The 19,422-nt window shown below is 37.1% G+C and overlaps 1 protein-coding gene across 2 annotated transcripts in view; it reads left to right on the top strand.

Annotated features, from left to right (window-relative positions):
• Positions 1-19,211, top strand: part of LOC149139114 (uncharacterized) — a 33,454-nt gene extending 14,243 nt beyond the window's left edge. The window contains exons 2-3 of one of the 2 annotated variants that reach the window (XM_089447134.1): positions 18,452-18,569; positions 18,767-19,211. In XM_089447134.1, coding sequence (XP_089303260.1) covers positions 18,452-18,569; positions 18,767-18,973 — 325 coding nt within the window. In that variant the 3' untranslated portion in view covers positions 18,974-19,211. The remainder of the gene's footprint in view (positions 1-18,451; positions 18,570-18,766) is intronic. The other variant, XM_089447135.1, reaches the window with a different exon arrangement.
• Positions 19,212-19,422: the final 211 nt, after the last annotated feature.

The following is a 19,422-nucleotide window of genomic DNA, read 5'->3' as shown; positions in this document are numbered from 1 at the left end:
CTCGTGCAAGGTATCTTGAATCCACTTGGGCTTCCTCTTCCCTGAGCATATTTCTCCCACTGGAGTGAAAGAATCCTCATCATCATCAGAAGCCTGAACTCCTGAAGGCCTGCCAACTGACTTCATGCCTGAATCTATGCCTGTAGATGCTGAAGTACCGTGCGAGCTGTCCATTAGTGGACTACCCTGTGAACTACTCTATGGACTGCCCTGCATGCTGCCCGAAGAACCACCCACCTGACCATGAGAGCCACTGCTCATTGATGGACCTGACACTGTAAACGATGTACCTCCTAATCCCTGACCACTGGATCCCTGTCACTGACTCAGCTGCTCTTGAGGGTCTAGTGACTCTGGATACTCTAACTCCCGTGACCTCCTGAAAGCTCTCTCCTCCTCGAACTTCATATCCCGCCTGACAACCACTTTCCTCTGCGCAGGAATATAAATCCGATAAGCTTTCGAGGTCTCGCTATAACCCACAAAGATGCCCTTGTTTGTAGTGGGCCCTAGCTTGGTCCTGTTCTCCTTGGGGACATAGGAATATGTAAGGCACCCAAAGATATGAAAGTGCTCAACATTAGGCTTCTTCCCAGAAAAAGCCTTCTCCAGAGTCACATTCCCCAAGGCACGATGTGGACTCCTGTTTTGCAAGTACACAGCAGTGTTGCAGGCCTCTGCCCACAAAAATAAAGGTAACCCTTGATCATGAAGCATGTCTTTGACAACCCCTATAATGGATCTGTTCTTCCTCTCCACAACCCCATTCTGTTGGGGGTTGTAAGGAGCTGTGAACTCCCTCCTAATGCCTACCTCAGTACAAAAATCAACAAACTCACCAAGGGTATACTCCCCTCCATTGTCCGACTTGAGGACCTTGATCTTCCTACCTATCTGGGTGTCCACAAGAGCTTTGAACTCTTGAAACCGCTTGAAGACCTCACTCTTGGTCTTCAAGAAATAAATCCAGGTCTTCCTGGAGTGGTCATCAATGAATAAAACATAGTACTCATAGCCACTCAAGGATACATGAGACATCCGACCACTCACATTGGTATGAATCAAGTCAAGGATCCTGGTCGCTCTGCTGCCACTATTAGGAAAAGGGTATCTGGCAAACTTCTCCATAGCACATCCTCTGCATACATCAAGGTGATCAGAACTAAAATCTGGCACACCAGTGGTGATCTCCCGTAATGTACTCAAGGCCCCATGATACATGTGCCACATCCTGCGGTGCCAAATCTCACACAACTCTGAACTGCTAGTTCTGCTGTCTCTTGTCTTGGGTGTTGCTACTCAATGCCGTTAGGGGTTGGAATGAGAAGTTGTACACCTTGGCATGGCGCACACCAATCACTCTAACTGAAGAAGATGGAGTTCCCCTAGGATATATAAGAACCTGCCCTCTGTTGAACAACACATCATACCTTTTGTCCTCAAGTGCTGAGACGGATATCAGGCTCTTCTTCATTCCAGGCACATATAGAACATCTGACACTTTCAAGGGAGGTTTGGGTCCCCTATCAAATGTCAATGCCCCCACACCGACTGCTCTAACCATGCTGTCATCACCAAGTACTACTTCCATATCAGTAACATCCTCAGAAAGCTCTGATAAGTACTCTCTGACTCCTGTCATGTGGCGGGAAGCGCCACTGTCAACATACCAAATGCTAGAAGATGCTCTGCTAGTAGCGGGGAATGCAGACTCCCTTTGAACCTATATGGCAAGTGATTCTGCACTAGTGGCTTCACAAGCTATGAACCCAAACTCCCGATCAAAGCTCTCTGAGAAGCTCTATCTCTGCAGAAGCTGCCATGGGTTTGTCTCTTCCTTTCTTGTTCTTCTTCTTCGGACACACAACAACATAGTGTCCCAACTTTTGACAGTTCCAACATTTGACTTAGGAATAACTCTTCTCCTTGTTCTGCTGCTTGCCTTTACCTTTGCCTCCACTGTTGGAAGCTTGCTTCTTTGCTCTGCCCTTATTGTCTTTTGCTAACAATGCCACATTGTCATCCTCCTCCACCTGTTTGGTTGCCCCAAGATGGTTCTTTCTGATCTCATTCTGAATGCACTCATCCCACAACCTCTCCCAATCGGGAAGGTTTTTCCCGTGCAACAATGCCATCCACATAATTCTCCCAAGTCTTGGGAAGACCATTCAAAGCAATCCTCACCAAATCAGTGGGTGCAATGATCTCACCTACGCCTGCCAACTCATCTCTCACTGAAGTGATCTTTGTGGGGTATGGTGTAGCACTGTCAATCTTAGCCATTTTAATGGCCTTCAGTTTCTCCTTTAGGACCTTTTTTCTGTTTTCATTTGAGCTCTGGTAAACACTGGTCAAGGTTGTCCACATCAGCATGTACTACTACTGGGTTTTGTGTGGTATTTACCATAATGCCCCAAACCTCTGCTTCCTCAAAGATGCTCTGGATTCTCTCATTCCTTGCACTGTAGTTGTTCTGTCCATCCAACCTGTCTTCCACTTTCAAACCCAAAGACATGTTTCATTGTCCTACCAAATTGAAATTTTCAAATTTGTGGTAAAGGTTTCTGTTTTCTGTGTAAAAATAAGCTTGCTGTAATTTTCACTTTGCTGTCCCAAACTGCACTTTTCAGCCAACCAAGCTCTAATACCATGAAGAAATTTTCAACCCCCACTCCGGTTATCGGTTTTCCTTATCAATCCATGCATTTAGTTTTAAATCCAAGCATGATAAAAATCCTAAACTCTGGAAATGAAAATATTTTCTGAAAACACAAATTTAGAGATTTCACAACTGCTGAAATTGCATAAATAAAACACAACAAAATTATGACAGCCACACATAGAAAATAACATAGTGATTTTTGGTCAATGTGACCTTGGAAAACCCCCCTACAACTCTTGGGGAAAACTAGTTTGAGAGCTCTTCATTATTTTTGAAAATGCTTTTACAGATAAATTGAAATACACAGTAAAAATTCCAGCAACCACAAATTACAACTTATCTTGATTTCATTGCTTGAACTCCACCTCGAAAATCGTGTCAATCAACAAACAGCGAAAACAGAAATTTTCTAGCAATAAAACAACATTAAATGCTGTACGACTTGCTTTGAAAAACGTGCCCAAAACTTGCTGCATGGATTGTACGGACTGTATAGATTTCGACAGTACGACTGCCTCGAAATTCATGCCCAAATTTGCCTCGAAATTTTGCCCTTGTTGCTGTCTCTCTTCCTCGATTTCTGTGCCTTTCTCTTGCTGTACAATTTTGCCTTGGAATGCGTGCCAATAAACGCTGCTGCCCAGATTTGCTGAAATGATTTCTTGCAGCTCTTCTTTACTTCCTCACTGCTCAGAAATTTTCTCCTTGCTCTCTCTTCTCTTTTTCTCAAATGCTCATGAAAAAATGAATTTATGTTTTTCTCTTCTCTTCTCCTTTTACTTTATAAATGACCTTTTAGGTTACCCTAAGATCTAATGGCTGAGATTCATTTAGATCTAGGGATGAGAATAAATGTGCATTTAATTCTCACTTTGTATTTTTTAAATTCACCCACTTAAATAAAGACCAACTTAGCCTTTTATTTCCATAGTCCCTTTTTCACTTTCTAATTCTTCATTGACTTTAATAAAGTTACCTTTAAATTAGAATGTAACTTTACCACTTATAAAGTCACTTTTAAATTAGAATGTAACTTTATTACTTATAAAGTCACTTTTAAATTAAATTGACTTTACCACTTATAAAGTCACTTTAGGAGAAAAGTACAAATAAATTTTGACACTTTTCCCTCGGCCAAAGATCAAAGCCTTAGGGAACCACTTGTTCTCTAGTACCCAAATTTTAACACAAATGAAGCACACTATTTGAGAAATAAATATTGAATTATGAAGCAATAGATATGAGACCGAAGCTCGAAAGAAATCCTTGCAAGACAAATTCGAATGATAAGACTTTGGCAATTAACAATTGTGGGTTCTCCTTGAGTACTTTCAAGCAATGTTGATAATATCGGCAATATTCGAAAATATCACGATATTTTCAAAATATCAGCAAAATATCGCGATATTTTGAAAATATTGGCAAAATATCGCCATATTTTGAAAATATTGGCAAAATATCACCATATTTTGAAAATATCAGCTATGTTTAAAAATCTGAAAAAAATGATTTTTTATGCTTGCCAATATTTGTCGATATTTTCGCCGATATTGCCGATAAGATGTTTTCGGACCCTCGCCGATATTTTGCTAACACTGATATTATTAACACTGCTTTCAAGTGCGGGTTGGTATGCTTGATAACTTCCCCTCATGTTTGAAGCTTGATCAAATAAATATTTTCTACACAACTTCACATGAACATATTAGATCCATATGGGCTTAATTAAATGCAATGAAGAGAAAATTCTAGAGATATATTTGACATATACTAAAACATTTATTTATCTAGAGCAAGTAAATAATCCTTATGCTAATGTGAGATAGTTACACATCAACATAACTTGAAAAACAACATGGAAATAATAACATAATGAAACAAGTAGAAATATAATAGCAAGAACATCAAGAAGTTACCATACACAAGGAGAAGAGCACCTCAAATGTAACCCCAAAGTCTTTTATATTACTTTGCAAAGAGTGTACAATCCAACAGAATATCCTTAAGCACAATAGAACGTATTCCAGATTACAATATGAGAGCTCAAGGCTCCATTATATAAAGAGTTGGGAGAAAATCCCAATGTAGAGTCCACATGACAAATGACTATGGAGCAAATCCCAAGGAGAGCAAGTCGAGTTCCAAGTGGAGATGAGAGAGACACCAAGGAAAATCGAATTCCATATGTGGCACCATGAGATCCTCAAGAAAAATCGAATTCTATATGTGGCATCATGAGCAAACCCAAGTGTGAACCAAAATAAGGAGCTAACTCCAGTCAAACTCCAAGAACAAACCATGTGATGCCACCTCAAATGATGATCCCAATGAGCTCAGCGTAGATCCTCCTCATGAATTGCATGGTCCCTCCTCAAGGAAATTCGATGTGCCATGATGAATGCCAAGTGTGAAGGTGAGGGAACATAAGTGGAGACAAACTCCCAAGAATATCTCAATCAATATCTATCCAAAATCTTTCATGTGCATTAATTCCCAAAAATTCGATTTTCCAAGATATTTGCTGCTGCATTAACTCCAAGAAATTCGATTTCCTTGAGTGAGTGGTGTATTTATGATGTAAGGTGCTCAGTCATCCTCCACATGTCCCTTGACTCAACTCTTTGACTTGAGATAATTACCAAGTCATTTCCATGTCATTTTGTCACATGTAGCAATTTATTTCTGGTTTAATTTATTATCACTTTTTCTACTAAACTTAGGAAAAGTGGGTTTTGAGGGTCTAGAACACATTATTAACCCCTCAGAGTGTGTCATAGTAGAATGTTGAGGGTGAGAGGTGCAATTTTTATTACTCATGCCCCATGCAACTTCTTTAGACAACACTTATTACATTTCATAAATTTTATTGCAATTTCCGCCCCACGAAAAATAAAAAAAATCAAAAAATGACCACCTAGACTTAACCAAATTCCACGGATTTTTTTGTGTGATCTAGTATGGTTATATAGATTGACCCTAGACACTATGACTCACCAAAGACCTCACCATCAAGCCATACTCTGGATTTGAGGTATATTTAGAGGAAAAAACTTAATAATTAATTAAGTCTTGGTAGGGAGATGATAATTAACCAAGTAAAAAAAAACCTCCCAGAGTAATACTCACTTGATGATAAGGTCCCAGGCTACCTAGGCTTGTTACATGACTCAAAACTCATCATACTAGCATCACTTATTACAATCGCCCGCAGGGCTTGTGGAATCTGGGTACAGCAGAAAATTATAAGAAGAAGAAGTAGAGTTTAAAAAATCTGGTAATATGACGATGACTAATGGTACAAGCATCCTTTGGTACATCCTTGGGCATGGAGTCTTCAGATAATCCTCAGGTGCCACTCTAGTGGTCAACAAGATCAATTACTCAATTTTGCTATCAACAAAATTCTCATCAAGTAGAGGGTTTTCCCAGTTGGGTTGCCTAGTTAAAAAAAAATGTGTCTTGAATTGTGTGACTGTGTTTTATTTCTGTTCCTAATTCTGCTGCAAATTGGGTAGAGAAGTTCTGTTTGTAAGAGAATGAAAGTGTTTTTCAGATTTTCTTATCAGCAGATGAGGATTTCATGGAAATTCTACATTGAATGCACATGAAAGGTGTTACATCTCTCTCTATAAGCCAAACATGGCAGCGTGCAATATACCTACTTAAATTCCAAGGAAGGTTGGTTATACATTTTGTACATTTTGGGATATCTTGAGTGAGGGTATAAAGCATGTTTTACAATAGAGTTTCTGTGTGCCTGAAACTCACGCGGCCATTCATCATGTAACTAGAATTTGTATGCGCAGCTCAACACCATTTGAAATTCCTTACCATTCCTATTATTGTCGAAACTTACATGGTCCTTGTGCACTAATCAATGGTTTCACTAACTTCACATGTCTACCATGACTCGTAGTAATTAGTTTTCTTCACATGTCTATCATCACTCAGCGAGTAGTTTACTTCACAAGTTGATTCACAAGTCTATCATCACTTATGGTGAATATTTGGTAATTTGTATGTTTTAATTATAGTAGATCCTTGTACGATGGCATTTTTATTGGTTACCCATGCAACCTAGTATAACATAGTTTAATTAGTTCATTCATATGATTTAGTTACATTAGGTGCTCACATGATGCTATTTATATCAATCTCTCACATGGCCCAATTACATCGGTTACTCATGATTCTGTTAAGTATCTTTACATTGGTATGGAGGAGAAGGCTATCCATGTTGATGGTTATCAATTTTTTTTCAAAGCAAAAGATGGTCACCAATTCTCAAACGAATGCTTGAATTTAAGGTTTATTATGATGCATTTACTACAAGCATCTATATTCGATTTATGAAGCACACAGGAATAGTAAGTAATGTAATTATGGCTTTTACATGTGTACCTTAAGAGTAAATCACTATCATGATGTGGTGATCCCTTTTTTAAGTGCTATAATTGATTTTTCCCTTAATTATTGATGTTGGTTTCCCTCTGGAAGAGGTATTACACACTACATTAATGTCAAACTGATTTACCATAGTACAATTGTAATAGGGTTTAATAGATGAATTCTAATTATGGTTATCAACATATGCTCATTTTTGGTGTTTAGATATGAACATACAATCAAATATGGATACTCATATATATGAAAAATACGTTCAATGCATTGTTGATCGTATTTTAGTCATATTTCATTTGTAGTTTCGCTGTATTCGTCAATATCACATCATATTATATTGTTCATATGATATCATATTTCAGTTCTGTTGCAGGAAAGGCCTACCCAGGTAGCGTTCGCTGAGAATTTAGAAATGCTGAAACGTGTATGAAATGTCTTGGAAATGGCACATGCTGTACCATATGGTGTTTCACAATTTGGAAACATCAACTGCTATATTGTATGGCATTTCACAATTTGTAAATGCTGTACAGTACAGTCAGCAGTGCTTCCAATGCATTTTAGCTATTTCTAGTGGCATTTTGGGTACTTTTTGTATGTTTAAGGGCCAACTAAGTGCTAATGAGGGGTGTGGGACTCATAGGCATCCTAAAAGCACCTAATCAATGATTAATGAAGTCGTTTAATTCGGTTCACTTAATCAATGATCAATGAAGACATCTAATTAGTTTATGAACCTATTTAATTTTTAGATACATTTGATAACAAATAGAAACTCTAGAAACCCTAACAGCCTCACTTCTTCTATAAGAAAACACTTTAATAACATTCTCTCTTGATGCTCTTGATATTGGTGATGATGCAAGTGGAAGTGGACCTTCCTCTTGTTCCTATCCATGCTTTGGATCTGTTGAATAGGCAGCTTGTTCCATTTTGTTGTTGATGATGAAGGTGAGATGGATATGTAATTGTATTTGTATTTAACTCATGTTTTATTTCAGTGCATGTTGCATCATAAATAAAGATTGGTTTTGAACAGTGTTGATAATATCGGTATTGGGAAAATATCGGCGAGGGTCCAGAAAATATCTTATCGGCAATATCGGCGAAAATATCGGCAAGCATAAAAAATGCATAATATATTCATTTTTTTCAGATTTCTAAACATATAAAGCAATAACAACATGAACTAAACACATTGGCACATAAATATGAAGAAGGCACTGATATATATGATGTCAAATAGAAATGATACATCAAAGTTCAAAGGCGATACCAAATCCTGTTGATCCGTGATAATTGTCCAATCAAGGACTCAAACAAAATAACATCACATATCTTGCTGATCCCTGATAGTGATAATTTTCCAATCAAGGACTCAAACAAAATAAGTTCACATATATAAAACTTTAAAAGTATTTCATCATCATGAGTTATAAACTTATATGTAGCAAAAGTTGCAAAACAAATAAAACTAGCAGCTATCTATCTGAGACCATTGGCCTCTCCCTAGCAACTTTCTTTCTGTCTTGTTCAGCAATTGCTTCACGAGCTTTTTGTGTAACCTCTGCACTAGAAACCATACAAGGCATTACATCTGCATCATATGCAGAGAGTCTAGCCAGATGGTATTTCAATTGTGTAACCCCTCTTGACATCTTGGTCCCACACAAGTTGCATGATATATATGCCTGATTTTCCCCACCAACAGCGTCCCCATACTCCCAAAATGGGTCCAAGGCTTTTGGCATATTTGACATTTGTAGTGAACTAATTCAAACCTAGAGCACAAAAAAAAACAAAAAATTGGCATTAAACCCCCCAACACAAAATGAAAAAATAATAAGTAATAACCACCTTATTCAAAAAAAAATTACTACATTATTTGCATTTTGCAATGTGAATGAAAAATGGCAATAAGAGGGTGCATAAGAAAGTTGAAAAAAAAAATGAAGCTTGCTGTCCAAATATGGAGAAAACCCTTGTTTTGGTTCATGGGCATGAAAATCATAGCAAATGGAAAAAAACAAAGAAACAAAATGTTGGTAGGCAAAGAGGCAAGCAAGCATAACCCTAAATCTATGAAAAAATCATTAACATAAGGGTTTTTAAGAACATACCTATTAATGGAAGAAATGAAGTTTGTCTCACTATTCTTCAATCTTTGATCCACAAAAAAATCTTAATTGGTGGTGATAATCATTGTTTGATCCTCAAACCCTCCTTGACAAGCACCACAAAACTCTTTCCCTTCCTTCTCCAACACTCAGAAACAAAAATGAAGAAAAAAAAACCAATTTTTCCTTTTTGTAGCCGCGGAAAAACACGCCCGGTGATATTTTATATCGTCGCGCGATATTTTGCCGAAATATCGCCGATATTTCAAAAATATCGTGATATTTTCGGGAGCTAAAAATATCGCGATATTTTCTCGGCGATATTTCGGCTTGCCGAAAATATCGCGATATTTACGCTATTCGGCGATATTTCGCCAATATTATCTACACTGGTTTTGAATGTATAGCGTCATCTGTAGGGGCTAATTTTGGATTTTGCATTATGTAATCATATAATATAGACACAAGTTTCTTCTTCAAGAACCCTCTAGCTACAAATTGAGCTTTGAATTTTTCTATGTTGCCATCTGTTACATGCTTAACCTTGTACAACCACCTAGAGTCAACTATTGACTTCCTCGTTGGTGTAGGCACAATCTCTCACATGTCATTCTTTAGGATGGAGTTGTACTCCACCATGGAATCCTCTCACCGTGGCATCCTGCCAAGGTTATTGCCTTGCTACCTCCTTAAAACTAGAAGGTTGTACATCAATGGTGGAAGACATTGATGCCGCATAATTTGCAAGTTTCTTGGGAGGATGACTTACTTGAAATGAAGTCATAGGAATTTCAACTTGCTATTGCCTCGCTTGAAATGTCTAGGTAAGCCACCTAATTTCTAGTTGAACCGGAAGGTAGAAGGACATCCCTTGCACCTTTGGAAGCCTATTGATTTGAATTTGAATTTGTTTAAATTTGTGGATTAACCTTTGGGGCAGCAAGATCCTCTCCTTTATTGGTCATTAATGAAGGTTTTGGAGACTTGGAGGACCATAAATTCTTGTCAAACTTGACATCTTTGCTCACAATTGCTTTTCATTGAGTGGAATGTTGACTTTGTAAGCTTTTGAGGTCTCATTATAACCCATAAAGATACTCTTTAAACTCTAAGGTTCAAACTTGGTGCTTTTTTCCAATGTTCCACCAAGGTTCCGGGACAAGGGGGCCAGGGAGCGGCCTATGCAAAAGCTCCCCACCATTTTTTAGGAAACATGGGGGAGCGTCAGGGTCTTAAAAACTTATAAATATAAAATATAATTTGTTAATTGAGTCCACTATGACAATTGGGTTTGAATTGAAAAGCTGCAAAGCATGATCATTGATATGAATATCATTATCTAATATCATATAAATTTAAAATTCTAATTTATAATCATACATCATACATTATGATTAAAGTTTAAAGTTTAAACCATATTGATGTTCCACTTCCTACTATGAACATTGAATACTGAACAATGAATACAATATTGACATAAAATTATAAAAGTCGAGTTTGATACATCATACATCAAGAGTCCAAATTTTATAGAATTATAAAAGATTAAAGTCAAGTCTGATACATCAAGAGTCAAAATTTTCAAGAGTCAGCTGTGCGTGTGAGGGTGTGAGGTCTCAGCTGTGCGTGTGAGGTCTCAGGCTTCAGCTGTGCGTGTGTGGGTGTGAGGTCTCAGCTTGCGGCTTTATAACATAATAAAACTGAAGTTTGAAACAATGAAACCCTACGCTTAAGTGTTAAGAGCGTTAGTTTTAAGGTTAATTAAATTTTAGTTTTAAGTTAATTAAATTTTAGTTTTGTTTTAAAAATTAAAACGTGTTCTCGTCCCCCCTCGTCCCCCTTTTCGGAAACGCCCCCTCAGGAAAGGGAAACGACCCCCTAGCACGTCCCCCTGAGTTTCCTCATTTTTGGGAGCGTGGGGAAATGACCCCTACTCGTCCCCAAGTCCCCGAAGCACGGGGGAGCGAGGAAACTAGACCCCTAGAGGGGGGGGGGGGGGGGGGGCGAGTCCCCGTGGAACACTACTTTTTTCATTAGGAATATGAATGTAAACAAGACAACCAAAAACATGAAAATACGCTGCTTGAGGCTCATCGTCAATGCCTCCTTTGGTTTCTTGTCCTTCAAAACTCTAGGAGGACATTTGCTCATAATATAGATAGTTGTGAGACATGCTTTTGCCTAGAGACATGAGTAGATCTAGATCATGGATGTTGTCTCTATGATCGACTTATTCTTCCACTCTACAACCCCCTTCTTGATTCTTGCTTCCTTGCAAAAGGTGTCAAACTCCTCAGAGGTATACTATGCTCCATTGTTAGACCTTAATACCTTAACCTTCTTTCTAGTTGAATTTTCTGCAACCTTAACTTTTGAAACTTTTCGAAGACCTTATCCTTGGTCTTGATGAAGTAAACCTAGGACTTCCTAGGGCACATATTGATAAAAGGCACACAATCGATGTTACCTGATAAGGAAGTTGAAGACATGGGTCTACATTCCTTTGAGTGGATAAGGTCAAGAATCTCTGTTATGATAAGATTGCTGCTAGGGAAAGATGCATTCACATGCTTATTGAGTGCATAGCCCTTACACACTATTTTTGATTTGTAAATTGGTGTGGATATTCCACTGGATAGTTCGTCACAGAAGTTCTATTAAAGAACTGAAATCCATACAATGAATGGTTAATTCATTTAGATTCAAGATCTGTTATTACAATTTTCGTTGTTTATGCATACAATAGGTAAAAGGTGGAAAATAGAGAACTTTGAAAAACAAACAAACACACACCAATCACAATGAACACCAAGATATGCTCCAAACATACAGTTCTCTTTCTTTTCTTTCTGATACGTCCCAAGTCCTCTTCTCTTGCTGCCCCTCTTCATTTTGCTAATGAGGGAAATATTCTACTCCTGTACCTGCAACACTCTTTAGTCTTGTCTCCTCCTAGATGAAGTCCTCCCATAGCTTCTCAAAGGTGGGAAGCTTTTCCCGGGCACAGACCCCATGCACAAAAGCTTGCCAAGAGGATTGGAACCCATTTAACGCTATGGGTGCTAAGTCTTTACCCTTAATCTCCTCTCCAATTGCTGCAAGCTGGTCTTGGAGTTCAATAATTTTCATCAAGATGGACGCTACGGTATTTTTCTTGGTCATCTGTGTGGCTCTAAGTTTATTCTGCAACATTATCTTCTAGTTGATGTTTTCACCATGATATAGGGTTATTAGAGCATCAGATATCTCCTTTCTCGTGGTCTTCCTAAAGATGTCAAAGAAAAAATTATTCTCCACAGAGGCAAGGATTACTCTTTTTGTCTTGGCCATTTTCTATTGCTGCATTGGAATACTGGTATATAAATCATTATAATATGTAAAGTTGAAATGGGTGTCATTAAATACTATGGGCAAATACCATGGGTTACCAAAACCATGGGCTCATAAACCACCAATGTTAAAACATTGTAAAAATAATAATAGAGTAATATAATAACTCATGACTAAAAAGTCATGTCTCTTTGTTAGAAGGCACCTCAGGTCATATTTATACCCTGGGGCCATCTCAATGTATCTCATCTTATTGATTTAATCATTATTAAATATATTAATTTATACACATTTTAATAATTAATGTCAACACATTGTTTCAACAATTATTATCTGCCATATTGGTATTAAAGCTGAATGGTCCAGCCGCACTTACAGTCTAATTGATTTGTACAGTCTGTACATCTGTAGAGTATGTAATTTAAAAAAAAATTCAAAAATTTCAAAGAGGATGGCAACAATTTGGCTTAATTAAAATTGCATCAGAAAAACGCTCCTCCAGTAATGAGAAAAATAACTGAAATTAACGCAAGGATTGAGAAATTGAAGAAGTTGTTCAAACAAAATTGTAGAGTATGTAATTTCAAAAAATTCAAAAATTTAAAGAGGATGCCAATAATTTGACTTAATTAAAATTGGACCAGAAAAACACTCCAGTAATGAGAAAAATGACTGAAATTAATGCAAGGATTGATAAATTGAAGGTGGTGTTCAAACAAAATTATAAAAAGCTTGAAGAAAAATTGATAAAAATCTATACGAGTTAAGGAAAGAGGAAGATCTTAAAAATTAGTTAATTCTCAATCTCAAGTATGAGATCACTACAGATATAAAAAATGAAATGAATCAAAGCATGGATAAGATGAGAATAGAGATGAGAGGAGAAATCCAAGACCAATTAGGTCTTGGGATAGAGAGACTTGAGAAATATTTTAGGGACAAAGAACCATTTATGCACACAGACCCATCCTCATCCCTATTGTCTGCACTTAATCATGATTCTCATTATCGTGAATAAATAATACTTCACACTCCCAAGAGTAACTACACTAGTGAGAGTACTAATGATGTTGTAACTCCTGTTGTTGTTTTCAAGTTGCATATGATTAGTCTTAATATATCTGATGAAAAATATGGATTATGCTATGGCATGTTGATTCCACCTATGCTTACATCCCTAGAAGGGATTTTATTATGCAGTTTCATATATGGAGGCTGGACAGTTAGGGAAATCTATGGCGTACACCCACAAGACCATGACAATGACTATCAATATTAATCATGATCCACCTATGAATGATTCTAATTTCAATTCCGGACAGCAAGAGGAGCTCGGATATTGAATTTGCTAACAAAAGTATTCTTCTTAGAACTAAGAATCTTGAAGAGGCAGTGAAAGTTAGGTACTTGAGAACAAATAGAGTTTTTGAAGCAGGGTGTTCCTAGCAGCACTACTTGTGTAACTGCTCTCATCATCAATGGTGAATTAGTGGTTTCCAATGCTTGAGATTCTTTAGTTATCAGTAAGTAGAGATGGAGATGGTGGTGAAGCCAAAGCCTTTACATTTGATCATAAAGCTGAAAGGAAGGAAAAGCCAAAATGCATAGAGAAATTGGGTGGATTTGTATTGAATCAGCAAGGAGTTATATGAGTTGGAACATTTGAAGTATTCAAGGCAATAGGTGATAACCGCCTTCAAGCAGCAAGTGTCCCGTTTTTCTACCGGTTTGAAGGCTGGGGCTAATGAACCGCCGGTTTGACCGGTTTATGGTTTGAACCGGCCAGTTTTGAATACTAGGATTTATACACATTGCAATAATTATTGTCTGCTACAAATATCCTGTTGTACAAAACAGTTCAGCGACCTAAAAGAAACCTATCATGGGTCAATCATGCTTTTCTCAAGCACAGATCATAGGTATCTCACCCCTGAAACCTCCAGACAGCTCCCTCTCACATGTAGTAGCCCTCCTATTCATACATGGGTTCCTAGAAGGTTTCAGCAAACACTCTCGTACCATTTCAAAATTCAGATTATGGTGAGCAGATTTTGTATTCTAAAATTAAATTACAGCCTATAGATCATTAATGCTGAAAAACACCTATCAAAATTTTGTACTCTAACCTACAAAAACATACTGTTGTAAAATAAACCAGCAGAGTGATTCTTATGGAACTCTAAACGGCATCTGTAATTTTATTAACTCTGAAGATAGAAGGTAAAAAACACTACAGCTTAAAATTGAACTCTCTATATCGATATACACATTCCCTGAAGCTTTCAGCAAAGACACTCTGATACCATGTCATAGAGCAGATGTTGTACTCTAAAAGTAGCCTACAACCTATAGAATTTTAATGTGGAAAAACACCTATCAAAATTTGTGGCAGAGAGGACTTTAACCTATATACACATGCTGCTGTAAAATAAACTAGCAAACTGATTTTTATGGACGCAAAACCGCATCTGTGATTTTAGTAACTCTGAAGATAGAATATGAAAACTATAGCTTAAAAGTCAAAATTCTCTATATCCAAAGAGGTGTGCCCTGCTTCTCCTTTATAGGCTACGAAAGAAGAGGGATACAATGAATATAGATGCATACACAACAGTGCCACTAGTGGCAGTCTAAATCCTAACTCCTATTGCACTCATGCATGGATAACTGTGCCAAGTTAAGGAGCATCCTCCTAGAGATCTGCACTCTTTACTTCCAGCAAATGCAAGACCACCATATTCTACCTAGCAGTGTTATTAGAACCGAACTGGAACCGGTGGAACCTGCCGGTCCGGCCTTTTTTGGCCCAAAACCGAGTACCAAACTGGCCGGTTCAGGACCGGTTCTGTGCAGAATTCTTTTGCATTTTTTTTTCATTTTTTAGTTGGTTGGCCCACTTCTTACTCTCCCCTAGGCTAGCCTAATATTCAAGCCTATGGCCCTCAACTTAATAATCAAGTCTATGGCCCTAATATTGCTATGCAATTCATGGTAATGTTAAATTCTTAAATTAAAAGTTAATTTTTAACATTACCATGGAATGATTCATGATGTTTGAGAGTGGTTCCAACCTCATTGGATTTCATATGGAGAAAGTATAATTTTAGATTTCACTCAAAATCTAGCAGACTTAACAATTTTTCAGGATGGGGGGGGGGGGGGTTGCAATGTTTCCATTGGATTTTGTCAAGTACGAGGGTATGGAACTAGTATCTTATAAAGAGCACTAAGCCCTCTATGTATTTTGATGTTAGTGGCATTGGTTGTCGAACTCCTCTATCATGACTCTACTAAAAATGTATCCATCACTTAACAAAATCTTGACATGACATGCTAGGTTTTTTCTATCTTATTTTAATGCCTAAATGGTTATGTTGATGGTGAAGACCCCGATATAGGCAATGATTTTGAAGATATGTAGGCATTTGTTGTAGCATGATTTTTTTGGATGCTAGAGGCCATCTAGAGCCTATTTGTTGATACATTTTCAGTCCAGAGATGGATTGCACTTGATGCTATTTTGGTTATGTGCACCTTTACATGCTATGTAAATGAGAACTTTTGTATATTTGTGTATAAATGGTTTGGATTCATATGGATGCACCAGTTTATTTTTCCGGTTCCGACCGTTTCCCGGTTCACAAGGTTTTTCGGTTCGATCACCAGTTCGGTTCTGATAACATTGCTACCTAGGGAACCACACCCTCTATTTTACTGCATGCAAGCTAAAGAAAGCTCAAAAATCGGAATACAACTGACATAAAAACATCAGAAGTAGTGTAGAGTCTAGACAATTTCTCAATTTTGTTTGTTATTTTTTTTGTTTGTTACATATTTATATTTATGTGATGCATCTTGCACCCTGATGAATGCTGATTTAAAAAATGGTGTTCTCTTACCTCACCCATGAACCTTGGCAATATAGGTGGCATGTTCATGTCCATGGTGATTCATTGCCATGGAAGTTGTGCATGTCAGCGGTAAATCACCATACATTCAGCCATCTCCACGGCCTGTTGCGCTTTCATATTGTTGTTTTCTATTCAGGTATCTATCATCATTCTCAGATACCTAAAGTCCAACCCTAGGAGAATCATCACTTTTTCGGTTTGATCTATTACGTTTTCTGGTTGGAGGCATCTCACTTGTTCTTTACATTTAAGAATGCTCATACTTTCTTGTACCAGGTTCATGCATTCCATATTTTTGCATCCTTCCCTCTTCAGTGGTCTTGCAGATTTTCTGGTGCCTTGTTCTGATTTTTTATTCCATTTATTTCTTCTTGCATTTGTGGCTTAGTTTTCCTTTAGGTATTTATTTTACTTCTTAGTAAACTTACATTTTGAAACCTCATAAACCCTAAGGTTGCATTAATACCATTCTAACTGCTATTTATTTTACTGTTGTGTTGCAAGCTTACGTCCCCACCGTTGATTTTGCTGTTGCATTGCAAGCTTAATTCTCCATGGGGGACGTATGCTAATTTAATGGAATGCAAGTGCTTTGCTGAAGACCTTGGTACTTTAATGTGTGGTTTTAGGTTTGCAAGTACAATGTTTAAGGTGTTGCACATTGTTAGGGTAACATAAAAAACAGGACTATCTTAGCACCGAGTTTGTGCCTGTGAGAATTATACACAAAACGTTTGTTACTACACCATAATTGGATTATGAACATAAATACTAGATGAATCTTCACACACCTCCTCATTCTCTCTCTTAGAAATGGAATATATAACATCGGACACTGCAACCTTTTGCAACTAGCAATTTACTTTATTTCTACAGGGTCATTATGGCCTCACCATTTCTTATTTTTTGGATGGTACACATACCAAGGAATGGCTTTTGGATGGTACAAATAAGCAAAAGATGAAATTATTTTATGGCTTCTCAAATTCCTATTTCTGGATAGTACACACCAGGAAAGGCAATTGCATTTGTGTCATAAATTGTTATATTCATGCATGCCTATATTGGCAATGGTCATATGTGTGAAGTACGTCCAATGCGAGCCTAAAATTCATGTCCACTAATACTTTGGTACAATAGTATTAAAGTTTGTTATTCTAAGGTGAAGTGGGTAGTCTAGACAAGGAATCTCACCACAAATTTATTAATTTAACAAATTAGCTTGTGAATCTCAGAAATGAGAACATGTTTATGGTGCTGGGGGCCAAGCCTTGGTTTTAAAGCAATTCCTTGCTTAAGCATCAAGCAGATGTGTGGACTATTGATGGTATTTAATGGTCTGGCTTATGTCTATATGATATTTGCCATGTATTTCAAAGAGAATTATGCTGCAATACAAACATCAGAAGTGGTGTAGGCACAAATACTTAAAATTGTCTACTTGTTTGAGACATTTCAACCAATCTATTACAGAATACCAGAGTAATCCATACATTATTTTGTTTCAACTTTCAATCCATCTGTTAAAGTATACTGTCCTTTCAAACTTGTCCATGTAAACATATGAGAGATTGAGATTACCTATAATATTTACTGTCCTTTGTTCTTTTTGTTTATTCAGAATCTTGAGCTTTGCATCGAAGGCACATTATAGTGTCTAATAAGTACAGTTATCCATCAAATCTATTGCGGCTTACTTTATCCTACATGACCCTTTGACTTGAGAAGCATTACTAACGATCTAAGATTCTAAAGTGATGGCTAATGGTTATTTGTGTGATGATCTCTTGCATCTTAACTTGTAACATCTCCAGAAATGCTATGACCTATGCATTTCTGTTCATAATTTTGAGAAAAACTAAGGCAAAAGGATTTTCATAAAGCAGTTATTTGTAGGAACCTGGAAGCCTAAGATGTTTTTAGTATAACAGATCCTGACAGAAATGTTTAGCTGCTTTGTTTCTGGTGAATTGTGCTGTGAGTTTAATTTATTTCTACTGTATAGATGTAAGTGTATTGTATTTTTGCAGGTTGTTGTCTAGGAGTGATCTAAGAAAAGTTGCACTTTTTTACTGCCCAAGTCTTGAAACTGGAGTTATTGCTGCTTTAAGAAGGTTGTGCTCTTTCATAAGTAGCGAGGAGGATATTGTAAGTTGAATTTTGTAGTCTATTTTTCTCAGAACTTCTGCCTCAAATTTAATCTTGTCTTTGTTAGTCTTTTATACTATTAATTTTTCATTTGCTTGAATTTTTCTGTTTAGGCATTTGATTACTTTTAAGTACTTTGTCTCATCAATTTTTATTTTTTTAATCGACAATTCTGATTCTCCATTGAATATGCTTAGTATTGTGCCCTTAGTGATCTCGAGGACATTCGCAATACTCCGTCCGTGAAACAGCTTCGATTGACCGATGTTGTTAGATTGCTCTGTGCATATGGTTTCGATGCTGAGAAAAATGAGCTACCCATTCCAGATGACGTAAGGCAATCTGTTGTTAACCTGCTTGAAGAAATTGTTGATATTAGTACCTACCAGCTCCGTGAAAGATGACCAGAGTCTTTCATTGGAAGAGTAAACAGTGTATGATTGGAAAGGGTATAATGGTTACTGAATTATAGTATATAAAAATGGTATAGTATATAATTGCTTTGTCTTCAGTATCATTACATACAAATGTAACTTTTTGATTTCTATGAACCATTTTAAGTTGGTTCAGTCACTTGTATAATATTCTTGACAAGGGCCCATCTAATGGAAAAAAATATTATTCTGCTGAATGTATGTTACCACCCTGGACTTTGAATCCATTGACTAGACTTTGAATTTCATTACAGTCTGTTTTTATCATTTAAATATAGATACAAGAGCATTGATTATTTTGGTTTATAAGACTAATGACCGAGAAGAAAGATCAACTCACTTATGTAATGGAATTAGACTGTCCAAGTTAATGATTAGTTTGGTCTCGAGGCATTGAGCAGAAATATAAATGCAATTGT

Source organism: Pinus tabuliformis, chromosome X (assembly GCF_031772625.1).
Source record: "Pinus tabuliformis cultivar Carrire ecotype Pingquan chromosome X, CPIR1, whole genome shotgun sequence".
Lineage (NCBI taxonomy): Eukaryota > Viridiplantae > Streptophyta > Pinopsida > Pinales > Pinaceae > Pinus > Pinus tabuliformis.
This window is presented reverse-complemented; position numbering and strand designations above follow the sequence as displayed.